Source organism: Pithys albifrons, chromosome 2 (genome assembly GCF_047495875.1).
Source record: "Pithys albifrons albifrons isolate INPA30051 chromosome 2, PitAlb_v1, whole genome shotgun sequence".
Taxonomy (NCBI): domain Eukaryota; kingdom Metazoa; phylum Chordata; class Aves; order Passeriformes; family Thamnophilidae; genus Pithys; species Pithys albifrons.
This window is the reverse complement of record NC_092459.1, coordinates 111374162-111389005: the sequence shown is the minus strand read 5'-3', so window position 1 is coordinate 111389005 and position 14844 is coordinate 111374162. Positions and strand designations below refer to the sequence as shown.

General features: G+C 38.5%; 1 protein-coding gene across 3 annotated transcripts in view; it reads right to left on the bottom strand.

The window, feature by feature from the left end:
* KIF16B (kinesin family member 16B) overlaps window positions 1-14844 on the bottom strand; it is a 133340-nt gene that overhangs the window by 30813 nt on the left and 87683 nt on the right. For 2 of the 3 annotated variants that reach the window (XM_071582101.1, XM_071582102.1), the window contains 2 exons: window positions 14451-14573; window positions 7896-7985 (listed from right to left, as the gene is read on the bottom strand). In XM_071582101.1, the coding sequence (XP_071438202.1) occupies window positions 7896-7985; window positions 14451-14573 (213 nt within the window). Of the gene's footprint in view, window positions 1-7895; window positions 7986-14450; window positions 14620-14844 lie in introns of those variants that run through there. The other variant, XM_071582103.1, reaches the window with a different exon arrangement.

Genomic DNA, 14844 nt, shown 5'->3' with positions numbered 1-14844 from the left:
AAAGCTGAAGGCTATAATCACATGCTTGTATAATGGTATTATAAGGTTTACACACAGATAGGTGTTCTAAAACTTACTACTTTATTTTTCCTTCAATATTTATAGAAAGATGCATTACTTAGCTAGCAAAGTCTCAGGCTAGAAAGTAAAAATTAAGGACAGTCATTAGTTTAGGATTCATATTTCAAAAGCTGTTTTCTAAACACTTGTCTATATACTTGTAATTCTCACAGAGTTATTTTAATACACAGCACGGTATTTGCTATTTACAGGCACATCAATGTTGCAAATAATTTTCATTTTAATCTGGGCCCTAATATACAGTTTCCACAAAAAAAAAGGCTTTCAGACTGTTTATATATTCTTATTGTTTGTCCTGTGGTTGTCATATTAAATTTGTGACTCCTTATTACATTTTTCCATTGTATAAAACCAAAACTACAGTACATATTGTTGATAATTGGGAAAAAAATAATCTCGTTGTTTGTCCTGTGGTTGTCATATTAAATTTGTGACTCCTTATTACATTTTTCCATTGTATAAAACCAAAACTACAGTACATATTGTTGATATCTGGGGAAAAAAAATCTCCAAATTTGCTAGTTCACATCCAGAAACATCATTTCAGTTCAGCCAGAACACATCAACAATGTTATTTCTTTACTGGATCAAATTTTCAAAGAAACAAATCTTAAAATATTGTTATAGACAATATAAGGGTCATGGAGTTCCTTGAAATAATCTGAATTGAGAATCCATATCCAAATAAATCTAAATTTTCTAAAATAATGAGATAGCATTTGTAGCATCATATTCATTATTATGTGATATGTCCTGCTCTCTACAGCACATGTAACCCATGATTTTAAATTGCTTCTGGGTCACAAGGGTTTCTAAACATTGATGTGAACAAGAAATAAATTTGTGAGCAGACTGGGGCTTCAGTCACCACAGGATCAAGGCTTTGGCATAACCATTGCTGGTTTCAGAACAAACTAATTTTAAATATTGTCGTACAAAGGTTTAGCTACTTACAGCTCTAGTGCTTTCTGCTACTTACAGCTGAACAGTAGATGCATCCACACGTCCAGAATTTTGTAATCAATGTGAGAGTGCTACCTAAATCTTACATACTAGTTAAATACACTGCTACTAATTCCAGTAAATGAAAAAATCCAAGGGTAAAAGCAGAGCTTCAGGCCAGCCAGCTCTGATGCAACAAGCTTCTGACTCGTGCTGCCAAATCAGCTCCTAAGCTCCAGGAGCTCACTAGTTACATGGCAACTGGCTCGCCAGCCCTGTAAGCCAAGCACCTCAACGTTATTGCTTCCTCATTCTTCTTCCTTTCAAAGTATTCCCAGGAGATTAACATAAATTTTATATTTAATGAAACTCTACAGCTGCAGAGTTACAAAGCAGCATTGGAGCAGTCAGAGTGCCAGGATCACAGTCCAAACACTGCCCCACATGCTCTGCACAAGTCTGCTGCCTTACTGCTCTGCTCCTGGTTTAATTTCTGTTTGTATTCTTCCTTGGGAGGGAGACCTCTGCATCTCTGAAAAGACTGCAAAAAATAATTTAATAATTCAATAATTACAGAAATACTAATTATCTTTGAGACTGTCAAAGGGGTGAAGATTAAAAATCTCCAAACCTTCACCAAACATGTCCTGTATTTAGTCAAAAATTGTACTTCTCTGTCAGTGATTCTGGAGAGAACCTCTTGCAGAATCCAAGGATGTTCTAAAACTAATGACTTTACCTCTAATTCATCCCCCTGTCATTATTGAGCCAGCACTTTGTTTTGAAGATTTCTTCCCCTTATTACTCATCAGGAGCACCAGATGTATGTACCACTTCAAAAGGAAACTGAGATCCATCCCTGGCAGTCACCCAAAAGAAGAGTATGAAGGCAAAAGGAAAGGACAGTGAGATCAGTCACTGGTGGTTCCATGAACATCAGGCCTTTTCATTCATCATTACAGAGCTGAATTACTCCTTAGAATTAGGTAGTAATTAAAAAAAAAAGTCTAAAAAAATCCTTAAGAAAGGATTACAATACTGGTGCCTTCTGTATTTTAATAACAAACATACACATTATGTGTTGGGTGGTTGTGGGCAGTATGGATGGATGAAACAGGAACTGACCTCACCAAGATACTAAACATTTCTCATCTTATTTCACAGAGATGCAAAAATACTTTGAATAAAAAAATGGACAGACTATTTCTGAGTTTTGAAATATTAAAAAATATTTCAAAATATTTTTAAAATAAGCTTGCAACAAATGTTTTTATTTCAATGTATTTTCAAAAACATTCACTTACTATGTCTGAAAAACCTGAGATGTATTTTCTGCTCTTTGAGTTTCACACAATTCTTACAGGAGTGCAAAGCAAAGAGCAGCCTGCTAACTCTTCCAGCTGACAAAAGCCTTGAGTTCACTTCAACAGAATGATCCTCTGTCAAACAGAGAGACCTCTGATGAGCAGAGGATATTCTCCTCAGAAATAATAAAAAAAAAAGGAATATTTGTAACTCTCATGGACACCACTGTTGAGACCCTTTTCCCCACAACACTACGCCAAAAAAGCAAACTGGACAGCATTTTTTCCTAACAGTTCTAAAATACAGTCTTTCCTGTCTAATACTTCATGTACCTGAAAAACTCTGTCACCCAAGCAACAGCCTCTAATCCTGCCCACTGAGAGTCACGATATTCATGTGTTACTGCAATATATCCTATAAACTCTTTTTCCTGGAGGGAATACCAGGTGAGGACAGGGGCAGATTATGAGGTAACTTCAGCCTCACTGTTCAGGCTTCCACAGACATTCCTGCTTTTTCAGATATGGATATTATGCATCCATTCAGTTATGTAAGATGACAAAAACCAGACCAGAAAAAGCAGAAGCTGGGCCAGTTATGACACAAGATTCTTTGAAAATCATAGTCCTTTTGTGCCTTAGATTGTGAAAGACACAAATATATACTTATATACAGTATCTACTTACATACTCCATACATCAAATACAGACACAAAAATTATTACATTCTGTTAAATAAGCTAAAAGTCAATAACTTTGGCACTCCTGCAGAAATCTACACATGTATGTTCTTATCTTCATGAATTAATCTATAACTGCAAGTGTGCCTTTTGGCTCCTCCTTGGCAGCTCTCCAGGGATTTTCTAGTATTTTAAGTCAAGAATCACTATTAGTAATAAAAATGCCTCAACAGTAGGTGCTTTCCTTAACACCATGTAGAGATTTTTAAGCACACAGAAAGAGGTTTCAAGAAGACTGACAGGAAACTCCATAAGCAGAGCCTACAGTGCAAGTCCCACAAACCCTGGTTTAGACACCTGGATACAAGTGGGAATTAAGGGCTCCCACACGAAGGAGGGACTTCATAAACCTTGGATTTGGGTAGGGAAAGACAAATAGAAACGGTTTCTCTGCTCTCCTTTGAAAGAGGGAAGAGACAAGAAAGTGTTAGGAGAGTGAGTTTTCCCTCACGACACGATGTGGGTCAGGAAGGGAAGGTTTTCTGCAGAAACCAACACTCTGGTAGTATTTCAAAACAATTAAGAAAAACCATAAGATGGAGGAGGAAGGAAAAATAGGAGAATCGTACTGTGGAAGTTCTTATTTCTCTATTATAAAGAGCCCATTTTCTCCCATTTTTAACTAATAACAAACAAAAAGTACATTCAGTAGAGAGACTACTGCAACTGAAAGCCAAGGATGGTCTTAATTACAATTCCAAAATAAAATGGTCATTAACAGTCTAGCAGTGAAGAAAGCTGAAGCTGGGCAAATGACAATCATGCAGACCTAAAAAAACCCAAGGCACTGTTAAATGCTTGATACTTATCTGCTGCTGGCACAATCTCACCCTTCTGCAACTTCCTCAGTCTTTCAAAATTTGCATATGACACATTTTAGTTCGATATGCAGTTGTCAGCAGCCACTTAATTACATTAGAAGAAATGCATAGGTATATAATATATATGGTCTGCTGTAAGACTGAAAGACATTAGATAGTTTCTGCTTTTGAAAGAGACACTTTTTTTTTTAAACTTCCTAATAAATCAGTTTGCCAATACATCCCTTTGGGAATTCAGTGGCAGCAACACGAAATGCAAGATCAGCAAATTATTAAAATACTGATGTAGTAACTCAGAGCTGAGCAACTAATGAGCTGTAAAGTTCACTTCTAAAAGCAGGACACTCATACATTAAACACGTCCACAGTATTTTCGCTGTTCATTATAAATATTAATTTAGAGTGGGAAGGTGAACTGTGCAAAATAAAACTCAACTCTGATGGATTCTGATAACATCCTTTTAAGGATCAAGTTTCTTTGGAGTAACAGACTAACTAAAGACACAACTCTGCGAAGTTTGGGATTAAAATACATTTTAGCATCATGATGAATCCCAAATAAGGTCAATGACAGATGAGTAGAAGGAGACAGATGAGTTTCAATTTACCAAACAAACTGAACTCCTACTCACATGGCACAACTAATCCAAAATTACCATAAATTAAGGCTATTTTAAATACAGGTAAAAATATGGAAAGCCATCAATCATTCACGTATGTAACATTGATAATGAAATTCCTTCAAAGAAAACAAATGCCAGATCTTTACAGTTTCATCCATCACAACATGCTCTACCCCTCTGATAAACAAGGACACAGTAGTTTGTAGAAATGCTGATGAGTAGAAGAAACTCACGGTATATTAGTTTTCTTCTGCCTACAAAGCTGCCATTGCCTTGTGGTGCCCCACACCTCAAAGCAGGAGTGAACACAACACAAAGGTCTGTACCATGTAAAATAGAGAAGACCTCATCAGTGCTGCAAGGGACTCCAGAACAGGTACTGAAGTGACAGTACCTATCTAAAAGCAGTAGCTGACATGATCAGATCCTTATCTCATTTCTCCTAATCTTCAGCATTCTTGGTACTCAGTAAAGATAAGACACTTGAACCTCTCTGATAATTTATTGAAGGTTTTGTGAAGTGGAGGCTCAATCAAGACTGAAAAAGATACTATTTGCCCTGACTTATGAAAATTGTTGAGAAGGAAATAGATAGCTTAATAAAACACACTACAATGTGTTTTCTACATGAAAATTAGACATTGATTCATCAGCATAACTAAACCAATAATTCTTTCAATGTACCAGATGTGAACCTCAGTAAGTTTACCTAAGACACAGATTTAGGGCAACACAGAAGTGTCAATAAGGAACAAACTGGGACATTAAATTAGTGAATGTATTGGCCTCGCAAGCAAAAACACAAATATCACTCATGTTCTCATGGTTCTTCAATGTAAACAAATAAAAGACTAAAACAATGCCCAACCACTCCTTCCTGTAACACCAAAAGAAGCCCAAATTTGTACTGTCAATCACAAATGTTTGGTTCAAAAAGGTGAACTTGATACGCTGCAGCACATGGGACATTTTAATAGTGGCTTTAAGAACATCAGATTCCACCTGAATCCAATTACTACACACAAGAAAGAAGCTGATCTCCCTCTGACACAACTGTAAAAGCCAAATTCAATTGTTCCTCAATGTACTGTCAGGACCGATAACAGACTCTGGAGAAGACTCCTCAACACACTTTACTAAATGGGGAAAATCAGGCTGCAGAGGGATTCAGATGGCCTTTTTCCATGTCAACTGGATGACTGCCTGGCTGTTTTCTCAAGAGTTAGATGGAATTAGGATATTCCTGTTGACAGACTGTAACTAACATCCAAGAGGAAATGGCAATTCATTCAAATAAAAAATATGATACTGATGTTCAGCAGTAATATTTTTAAAACCATTTGTGGAAAGAGAATATTTCAATTTCCCATTCAAAAATCAATTTTACCTTAAAAATTTTCTGTCAATCCAAAAAGATGACCTAATTTTCTTTTTCTTTTCTCTTTTTTCTTGTTTAAAAAGCCCCTCACTTTCCTTAGATATTTGGGGCACGGAAGTTTTCATTTCTGGTTTTCATACTGTTTTGGAATGGGAATAATCTTAAGACTCAGACGCAACATTGTTGATACTCAATTAATTTTTAGCTTAAGGCATATGTTAATGAAGACCAATAAGGCATTTGCACACTATTCAATGTCATTCTTTCTTAAACATATTCATGGATTTTAATATACTGCCCATGCATATATGGCCCAGGCTTCTTTACTTGTGCTAACTCTCAAATCAGGATCACTTTCATTGCTTGAATGATTTGTTTCTTCTAATATCCAAGGGAACAAGTAGAAAGGAAGCAAAATGTTAATAATTAAAAGTCAGAAGTGGAAACTGAGAACTGTAATTCCACAAATGCTCACTCCAATGAACTAAAGCTCCGTCAGGCACAGCTCCTCATCCTGAATGCCCAGAGTCTCCAAGGTGGTCAGAAAGATCAATTTTTCATTTTGCACAAACCTGGAAGCCACTATTACAAAAGGGTATCTGTGGAGCAACGCTCTTCTTTTAAATGAGAAGTTGTCAGGATGACATGATCTGACTGCAAGTATCTTGCAATGAACAAAACAGCAACCTCCAGGGAAGGATGCCAGTCAGCAGTAAAGGGAATTAATGGCCAGAGGCAACACTGAGAGTCACAGTTTCACTGCAACATCCATCCTGTATCGAGCAGCCTTGGAGCTTTAAACTGCTGAAGGGCTTGTCAGTCTTACTGGAAGCATTAACTCTGAGAGGAATCATAGAATCACTGAATTGTTGGGTTGGAAGGGAACTTTAAAGGCCATCTAGTCCAAGCCCCCAGCAGTGATCAGGGACATCTTCACCATGACCAGGTCTTTTTGAGCCCAGAATGCTTCCAGGCATGGGGCATCCACCACCCCTGTGGGCGACTTGTGCCAGTGTTTCACCACCCTCATTGCAAAAGATTTCTTCCTTATACCTACTCTGAATCTGCCTCCTTCAGTTTAAAACCATTACCATTTGTCCTATTGCAACAGCCCTGCTGCAAAGTCTGTCCCCATCTCTTATTAGGAGCCCCACTCAAGAACTGAAAGGCTGCTACTAAGTCTTCTCAGAGCCTTCTCTTACCCAGGCTGATCAATCCCAATTCTCTCAGCCTGCAGAGGTGTTCCAGCCCTTGGATCACCTTTGTGGCCCTCCTCTGGACTCGCTCCAACAGGTCCATGGCCTTCCTGTTTTGGGGACTGCAGAGCTGAATGCAGCACTGCAGGTGGGGTCTCACCACAGCAGAGAGGCAGAGTCCCCTTCCTTCTGCCCACACTGCTTTGGATGCAGGTCAGGACATGGTTGGCTTTCTGGGCTGCAAGCACACATTGCTGGGTCACATCCAGCTTTTTGGCCACCAGCACCCCCAAGTCCTTCTTGGCTGGGCTGCTCTGAATCCCTTCATCCCCCAACCTGTACTAGTACTGAGGGTTGCCCCAACTCAGGTGCAGGACCTGCACTTGGTTTTGTGGAACCTCCTAAGGTTCACACGGGCACATTTCTTGAGTCCATCCAGGTCCCTCTCTGGCATCCCATCCTTCAGACTCGCCATCTGCAAACTTGCTGAGGGTGTGCTTGATCCTGCTGTGTCACTGATGAAGATATTTAACAGCACTGGTCCCAGCATGGACCCCTGAGGGTCATCACTTGTCACTGAGCCCCATCAGATGCCGGGCCATTGACCACCACCCTCTGGATTTGACTATCCAAGCAATTGCTCATCCACCAAACAGATTACTCATCAAATCCATCTCTCTCCAGTTCACAGAACAGGATGTTGTGAGGGACTCAAATCACCTCCCTGCTTGAGTAAACATATTTCAAAGCACTTTTTTCAAGTGTCTACCTCCACCCTTTTGTGTAAAAGAATTTTTTACCAAAACTTACCTCTGGGTACTTCAGTTTTAAAGTTTTATGCATTTCTCGAAAGCGACTGTACCTCCGGAACACTGTCCATGTCTCATCCAGGACTGTTATCTATAGCAGACAATATAAAAACAAGAAACAGAAGTAACCAACCACAACAGTATACAAGGTTTTAAGACTAAAAGAGGCAGTTCTTAAAGGCCTTAAATCTATAAGATTTTATAAGTTTGCTTAATTTTTTTTCTTTCATTACAGTGACAGAACTGTATTTAATAAGGAGCACTGATTACAAAATAAAATCCCCTCCCAAAAAATGAACGAATATATTCCTTATTCCAGAGTGGTTTGACAAGGCTGTGAACACATCCCCAGTCCCCAATCATTTTTTGGTGCAGCTATGAAGCATTCAGCATTCCCATCAGTGGGTGTTCCATTAATGAATGGGTAACATCCAGCACAACTGTAGCGTAGCCTCTCCATGTATTCACAGAAAAGTATACTCTCAAATACATAGATACACTCAATTAATAAATAAGCATTTCTTGAACACAGAGTTCATTACCACATAGAATGGGATTCCAATCTGTAGGGCAAAATATTATACATGCCAGCTTTCAGTAGAAGATATTCCTTTAAAACACGCATGTCACTAATACGGTGATGAACACCCTACAGGAAGTTTTTTACTAAAACCAACAGAATTACTCCTGTGAATATAGTGCATAAGAACAGGAGCAAAGAGAGAGGACAAACCTGCCTCACCACCAGTTATTACCAAAATCCTCACTGGAACTGAGATACCAACAAAACTTTCAGGAAAAAAAAATAAACTGTCTGAAATTAGGTGAAAAGAAAGATATTTCTAAGTGGGTCATAAAAGTGCTGTGACTAGAGCCTTTGATTTTACAGTAAAGTCCTTCTGCAGCTGTGGTCACCTAAGGCTACCAAGCAGCCAAGCTGCAGGGAGAATAAGCATTGTTCCACACAGACTAGCACAGCTGGAGAAAGCCAACTGGCACTGCTTAAAACTGAAAACACTGTTGCTTTTTTAATCTAACAGGCCTGATATGTAATATTGTCTCTGTCTAGCTATGATTTTATGCAAGAAAATAAAAATGAGCATTTTCATAAAACACATTTCACAAAGATGTTGGCTTTTTAATCTTTAAGTGACTCCTAAAGTTAATGAGTAGCTCCCTCACTACTAAGCATATAAAAACATTATGGAGATACAGAAAGCTGCAATGGAGTTTGATAACTGAATAGGAGAAAAAGGAATCAGAGCAACAAAGCAGAGGAAACCAGAGTCTAAGCACTGATACCAACAGCTGCTATCCTATGCTTGCAACAAACTTATCTCTGGTTCACCCTTCTCCAACCCTGCTGCCCTTGCTGCTGTGTACAGAACAGGGGAAGTGTTTAGGAAAACAGTAATTATTGTGTGTCTCATGTCAAGAGGAACCAGGTTTGGGGTGAGTTTTTTCCTACTTTCACCTCAACTTTTAACTAAAAGATGTAAGGAAACAAAACTGGCCTTCTCAAAGCTTTTCACAAACATTGTAACATAGGTTCTTCAATCATGTCTCCACAATAAATTCTCATTATTTCTGGAAAAAATAATCATCTTTCATGTCACCAATAAGCTTGACTGCTACTAGGAGTCATCAGCCCTGGAAGTGTTCAAAAACATGTGGATATGGCACTTGAGGACATGGTTTAGGTGAGAAAGGAAAGGTGGTGGTGGTAGGCACACAGTTGGGCTTGATGATCTTAAAGGTTTTTTCTAACCTTAACAATTGTATGATTCTAGGACACCTGCACGATGGACTACATTCCCTCAATATATTGTTAACAGTGTCTCAAACTTTACAGCTCAGGTGAATGGATTTAACATGCATAGGCAGATTTAACTAAAACAACTACTCAGGAATATGCATGTTACACTGATCTCCATTAACCAATTAACCATTTTGATGAATAATTACTTTAAAGTAAAGGGCTGTGTGAGTTCAGTGTTCAAGTAAACAATGTTCAAGTGTAATGGATAATCATAAAATAAAGATGGTACTCATCACTGCATTCATTTCACTTTAATTCTGGCTTTTAATATTTTACAGTCATGAAATTTTGCTGTGATAATTTAATTTGTATATGATCCTTATTCAAAAGTGACCTTTTTTTTCCCTAGGGTTTCCACAGAAGGAGGATCAACCTATTAGAAAGCATCCAGGACTCTTCTGGGGAAGAGCAGGAATGTCATGTTGGCTGTGCATCTGTCAGCTGTCTAGGTGATGGGGTGGTACCAAACCTACCCAAATCAAATTGCCTGAAGCCAATTATTTACCAGCTTTCTTCTATAGAGTTAAATAAACAACTTGTTAGAGATGGCTAGGAAGGAAAACAGCAAAGCCATGTATCTGTGTTGCCTAAGAAATGAAGGATTTTCTCTTGAGTCTTCTCTGGTGGCTGGGTTTGACCTGACTTGGTCCCTATCTTCCTCTTTGTTTACTTCCCTGTGTTTACTTTCCCAGTTCTTGTAATGAGACTAACAGGTAATCGCATAATTTTATTGTTGCTACAACTGATACTATTGAAAAATGAATTTCAAAGCTAAACAAAACCCTAACTGGTCCCCAAAGCACAGCAATAATGTTATTAGGACAGACAAAATCAAACTCTACTTGTATAAAGAGAATTGCAGTGCACCTGGAATTTAAGTAGCATTTCTAGAACAGAGCTTTTTACTTCTGCAACTGATCCAACCAGTTTGGGCTGGGATTTTTTTCCTCTTTAAAAAAAAAAATGAGAGACTATATGCTCTGTATGTGTGGGACAGGGACACATGCAGATCTTTTGAAAAATATCAAGTGAAGCAATTTTGAAGAGACATTTTCATAATTTACTAATACAGTTAAAAATATTTTCTTAATAACAAACACCATATGGTTGAGTAAATCTGTAAAGAAAGGCTTTTGAAATATTCTTATCAAGGCACTGCTGTGATCTAAGACTTTCATCACAATTGTGTGTTGTTTTGTTTTTTCATTCAAACACACCATTTCCTATGTAAAACCTACAAATCTGAAAGGAGATATCACAGTTCTGTCTCATCTTTTCTTCTCATGGTGACTGACAGAAAATAACCCTGCAGACATTTTCAATTCATTCCACAGTAAAACACATTACAGAACTTGTTCTCTTGCTGTCCCATAGTAATAGAAGTAAAACCATGAGGGGAGAAAAAGAAATATTCCACTTGATTCTGAAAGTAATTAGAAAGAACATGCCCACCCTGCATATCTCACTGCTTAAATTGTCTAAAGTCATTGTGCAAACTATTTCTCCAAATGGACCTTGATGAAACTGTTCCTCACACTGCCTATATGCAAATAGCTGAAAGTTTCCTAAAAATTTCTTATAACCTTTTTAGAATTTTTTATTGAGAGTATTAATCTGATACAGTTGAGGCAGTATTGAACATTTTCTTTTTGATAATTTAGGTAGTTATGGTGCAGGCAGAATTTTCTTTAAGAGCTAAGTATCAGTGAGTACTGCTGCTGCTTTCCTCCCACTCTGCAACAGTTCACTGAACTCAGACTAGAAATGTGGACTATTTGAGCAGCCCCACCACAGCATCTCACTGGAGGAAAGCACTGCTTTGTGGGGCATCTGCCTGGAATCTTCTCCCATACAGAACTTGTCAGACATGACTGAAAGGCTTTGAAACACAAGAAAAAAATCCAGTTTTGAAAGAGTATCAAACAGGAATAAATAAAAGGAGAGAACTCAGAACAATGAGGGAAAGCTGAGTAAGAATGAGAAGGCTTGTCTACAACTTTCCCTCTAGTCAGAGGATCCCTGCAGGACTGTGCTGGATACCCAGCTTTGTTTCCATCACCTGCTCTCAGGAGACCCTGTGTGCCTTTATGTGAGCTGGAGTTCCACCTTCCCTGCTGCCTCACTGCTCCTTCTGCCACTCACAGGTACTGCCTGCAAGCACAGGCTCTGTCTGTAACAGATGCCAAAGTTTTATTGATGCAAAAGCTCTTCCCACACACTGTTTGTAGCACAGCCTTGTCTGAATATTCTGCATATCACAACAACATGAAAGGAAGGAGAGAATACAAGAATAGTTCTCTGGCATTCTAACTTAGCTCTAACATAAATATGTTTAGACCTGATTAAGTTATTACTGTTTCATCATGACTATAAAGACAACATATAAAACTGTCACTCAAATGGAAGTTTTTTTGGAAATGCATCAATTCATACAGAATACTTAATAGCAGAGCAGCACTGTGACATATCCTGCTGCAAAAGAAGGTGCTATCTGAACTCTAATAAAGTATGGGTTTGTTTCTGTTTTGAATTCTCTCCAATAGGTTCTTGTGGGACTCACTCAACATCTTAAAGCAGGATCTGTACCCAGTGAAAGAACTGTCTGAGTGGACAGACCAACTTGCTGACCTGTTCCCATACATGTCTAGATAGACAAGGTGCTAAACCTGCACTAAAAGAAAATATTGTTGGATGGTATGTTAGGGTTGAAAGACCTACGATCTGACTGTGATTCTGCCAAGAAAAGTGGAGCTCATTCTCTCCCTTTTGGCATATAAATAAAATACTCTTTACTGTTGCATGTCACAAGAAGAAATGTATGTATTTGTAATATACAGGAATTAATTATATTTGCTCCTCTATAGAATTTATAGGATTTATCTACAAACAATGACTAGAAATATCTGCTAAAAGAAAATACCTCTGAGATGCTCAGGGTTCACAGGTTTGGGGACTGTCTTATAATTCAACTCAATCATCCCTTTGTCAGATTCCAAAGTGCTACTACATGCAAATAGGTCAGCTGCCCATTTTTCCAAGAGCAAGAGGAGCCTTGCTGAAGAAACCTTTGGAAATGAAACTAGCAACACCTGAGCCCTTCCACAACACTGGCATTTATTTCAAGATCACTTGAAAATGCACTGGAACTAAGTAAAGTAAGGCTGAAATTGTGAATTATTTCAACAGCTGACATGGTATTCTGATCCATCAGGAAGAAGTGAAATAAACAGGTATGTGTTCTCTCCTCTCTGTCATGTTTTCCTACTTTCATGATTTTAAGGCAAAAATAAAAATGTATCACTATTCCATGTATTCTGATTTTCTGTAGAATAACTGTAGGAGCATCTGAAGATTAATAGAGATCAAAGTACAGCTGGGAGCTCTGCAGGAAAAAGGTTTAAAATAAAAGAGTTTGAGGAAGGTCTGTGGATTGTAGCGTGAAGCTAAATCCTGACCACAGCAAAAGCAGTCCACTGTGACACAGAGACCTGGAGGGAAAGGAAAAAGCATTTAGCAGTTGATCAATTCATGCAAGGGAATGACTGTAAGAAACATCCCCAGAACTGCCAAACACTCCCAAACTATACATACTCTTTCAACTGTTCCCTCATTGTAGTTGCTTACATGGGTTTTAGGGATGAAGGGAGAATACTTGGAAAAGAAATCCACCAAGTTATTAAGAAGAGAAGCTACCTTTATCTGTTATCTTCACTAACCATCAGCTAGTCTAGCAAATCCTGTGTGCTGAAAATAGTTGGTGAGAACAGTCCTGAGGGAAGTTTCATGTACACTTGCACATCTCTCAGCACGTCCCTGGCTCTGGGTTTTTGCTAGGCTCAACAAAATCAAAGTTCAACAGGCAAAAGGAGGCAGGCATTCCACCCACAAAATGTGTGGTATGTTTCAAAATGAAAATTTCATTAGAACAAACAGAGCTAAGGTAGCCCATCTTCATAAAAACCTTTGTAAAAGAGAATGTGAGCACAGTTCACAAATGGTCCTTCCCACTGTGAGGGAGGTCACTGCTCCACCTCACAGCAGCTAACGAAGCATCTGGCAGTACATTCAGGAAAGGGGCTGCCAGCTCTGTCTCTGATGCCATGTACATCAGTTATGCTACATGTCCACATGCACTGAGAGCACATTTCCAATTAGACTTTACATCCTGCTTTGAAAAAACAACTGGCTGAGTACCAGAGGAAACAAAATTAATATGCTTCTTTTCCTGCAGCATTTCTGCACAGAAGATCAACTGAGAAAGCCACTAGAACAGAGGAGAAGCAGGTAACAGTTTGGAGAAGTGACACCTTGGAAATGTAGGGTAGGATGAATTAGAACAGAGAGAGTGTGGAAGGGAGCAAGCTCTTGTTGTGCACACATGCAAAATGCTTTAATTATGCTTTTGTTATTCCAAGTAAATATTTCAAGTCTAAACTTTTTCTATATCTGACAGTTGCATCTCAATATCCAATATGCATTTAATCCTCATCTCTGCCGCACTTTGAACTGAATTGACACTGGCTCTGGAACTGCTCACCTCAAAAGTTTGGCCACCAACCCCCTCTGTACCATCAATCCACTCAGCAAATATCTGTCTCTATAGTGCCCTGTACTGTGCATGTCTTCTCACAACCTCTCACTTAAAAGCATTGAGGACACTTTCATAACAGAAAGAGAACCAAAAGTTGCACTTAGTGGAACAAAAACAATACAGAAAAACAAGTGAAAAGCACTTACCTTTATTTCAAACTCATAGTGCTCATCCTTTCCCTGTCCACACAGGACATACCGTGGAATACTAATTTTAATTGGGTCCTTTAGGTCGTCTGGATTTGCTCCCAGCGAACGACAGACCATCCGCTTTCATGTGCATACCAAATAGGGGAACAAAGGAAAACCAAAATCACTACATAAGGAAAAAAAGAGAAGAACTTCACTAAAAATGAGAAAGCGTTCTTGGCCAGAAGAGCAGGAAAAGAGAGCATGGAGGAGGCAGAAATTATTTCTGAAGTAAGTAATTGTTTGAAAACAAAGTGGATCTTGTTTTATGAGCAAGCCCTAATATTTTTTAGGCATAAAAAGCATATTACAAACTATTCCTTTCTTTGGAAAGGCATTGTCAGCTTAGATA